The sequence below is a fragment of the Ursus americanus genome, chromosome 28, assembly GCF_024610735.1.
Source record: "Ursus americanus isolate L20-20 chromosome 28, mUrsAme1.1.p, whole genome shotgun sequence".
Classification (NCBI taxonomy): Eukaryota; Metazoa; Chordata; class Mammalia; order Carnivora; family Ursidae; genus Ursus; species Ursus americanus.
Genome location: NC_142154.1, coordinates 12191973 through 12194214, shown reverse-complemented (window position 1 = coordinate 12194214; position 2242 = coordinate 12191973). Strand labels below are relative to the sequence as shown.

The following is a 2242-nucleotide window of genomic DNA, read 5'->3' as shown; positions in this document are numbered from 1 at the left end:
AATGTTCTTGGTTTAAATGTTTGCATCCATGTCAAATTTCAATAAATGTTAAAGTAATTAACTTTAATAAATACAAAATCAAATCTATATTGAATTTTATATTATATATAATGCATTATATAGAATATAAATTATAAATTTATATTATCTAATTCTAGAGGGTCTGATGATGTGAAAATAATATATTTTAAGAATTACAGGAAATGACACTTTATTGGAAAAATACTATCTGAAAACCATAATGCTAAATCTACTTGAATAAAAGCATTTGTAGTATCAATTAAATAACAGTATCTAAACCAAAAAGAGATAAGTCAAAATTACTTTAAAGACAGAGAACACGTGCAGATGGTATGACGTGGTTGTGGGAGTTCAAGACCCCGTTGCGGTGAGCTCAGTCAAACCGGCAGGTGTCCCTGGATGCCTGCGCCCTCGCGGTCTAGCTCTTCTCCTTCCTGGGGGTGCTGATGATCCAGGGGGTCCCCTGATACTTCTGGGCCTCTGTGGGCGGCTGGTGGAGCATCAGGAGCAACAGGGCCACTTGGGAAAGGCTGGAAGTTGGACTCCGCTTTGGCCAATGTTTGCCTGTTGTGATCATTTTCTTTTCTTAGCTCCTTGAAGTTTCTCTCTGTCAGCACAGCCGCCATCCAGCTTTCTCGAGCTTTATTTGCTTGGAAGAGGATCCCCTTTAGATAGTGCAAGGTATTTGCCTCCAATTCTCTGCTGGTGTCTTCAGCCATCTTCTTGTATAAGTTGCGAATCTGATACATGGACTCGATGTTTCTATACATGTAGGAAAGATTCTTCTCAATGTCTGAGCACTGCGCTTCCTTCTCAGACGAATTTCTCTCAAGTTGCCTGGTGTACTCTTGATATAATTTAGGCAGAATTTGAAGCTTCCATTTCAACTGCTGAATCTCACTTTCAAGCTGTGCATTTTCACTCTGCAAAGAGGCTTCCTCGGCCTGAAGATCTGTTACTTGTCCCATAAGCTCTTCATTCATTTGCTTTTCTTCCCACAGTTTTCTGGCTAGTTCCTCATTTTTCTCTTCAGCACTTTGAAGGGACACATTGGAATCAGCATCATCAGTGACACCCTTCAGATCACCTTCTGCCCGATGGACAGGGTGACTGTCATTTTCTGCTTCCCTCTTCTGCTTGACTTCCCAGTTGACATGACCCAAGCGATCTCCAAGGAGATCAGGCCAGGGGATGGTCCTAAGAAGGTTTTCACCCAGTGGTATTAATTGGCTGGCTTTATCTTTCAGGGCCTGCTGCAATCCTGCGTTCGACCGTTCCAGCCTTTCTTTCTCCTGCTCGGCTTCCTGGAGTCTCTGCTTCCATCTCGCAATTTCTTGGGCGAGGAGTTCTGGACTCTCTAGGACCTGAGTGTTTGCGTTCAAATCATCCATTATTTTCTTCCAAAGTTGTTTTCCGTTCTTCACTGATGCCTTTAAGATGGGTCGGTCACCAGTCACTTGGGAAAGTTTAGGAAGCTGGCTCTTCTGTGACTTTTTCAGAAAGTCAACAGTGTTTTGAAGAGACAGCCTACAGTGGTTTGTATTTATTGCTGATAAGCACAAGATTTGTAGTGTGGAAAGACTGGCCTCCACCCCGGGCAGCCCTAGGGCATCATCAGCTTGTGTCACTGGTCCCACCTTCTCACGACCTTTTCCACAGACCTCAGCGTGGGCAAAACACCATTTGCCTAGCGTCTTCACACTTCTTAAAATGTGTCGTTTCTTCACTGTCCAAACCAGTATCGCAGTATATACCAGGATCTCCCAGGGAAACTCACGGAGATCTGAAACGTGTCTCCAGCTTTCGGAAATTACCAGCAGAGCACCCCGCAGGTGCTCTAGGACCAATTGGAAAGTGGATCTGAGGGCAGGCAGCAGGGCCTCCATGGCTGTGTAGGGCTCCACAGCTCTGCCTCCAAGGGCCAGGGTTCTGTGGGTCTCAACTGCCAGCTCAGAGCCCTGGGGGGGTGCTCTGTCTAGAATGTAAACAACCAGAGCAGATCAGTTGGGCTGGGGAAGGGGGAGGGGAGCCAGCTTCTAGAAGACAGTTTCCCCCTAACTTTGCCCTGAAATGGAAAGTGATCTCACTTCTACAGGCATGGGGGGAGGTGGAAAGGACTGACTATAGCCAGGTACCCAGCCACTCGTGGCTTGACAGGAAACCTAGGGGGTGAAAGTAGGGCCGGGCCTTGACCCTTTCTCTCAGGGCAGAGTGGTAGGGG

The 2242-nt window shown here is 46.1% G+C and overlaps 1 protein-coding gene across 1 annotated transcript; it reads right to left on the bottom strand.

Moving 5' to 3' along the window:
* Positions 1-398: 398 nt before the first annotated feature.
* Positions 399-1907, bottom strand: LOC148107558 (melanoma inhibitory activity protein 2-like). The gene has a single exon (XM_087856556.1). It carries the CDS (start codon positions 1905-1907, stop codon positions 399-401), a length of 1509 nt encoding a protein of 502 aa, XP_087712682.1.
* Between the last annotated feature and the right edge of the window lie 335 nt (positions 1908-2242).

Coding starts and splice junctions, on each gene's coding strand:
- LOC148107558 (XM_087856556.1), bottom strand. CDS start 1,907: ATGGAGGCCCTGCTGCCTGCCCTCAGATCCACTTTCCAATTGGTCCTA.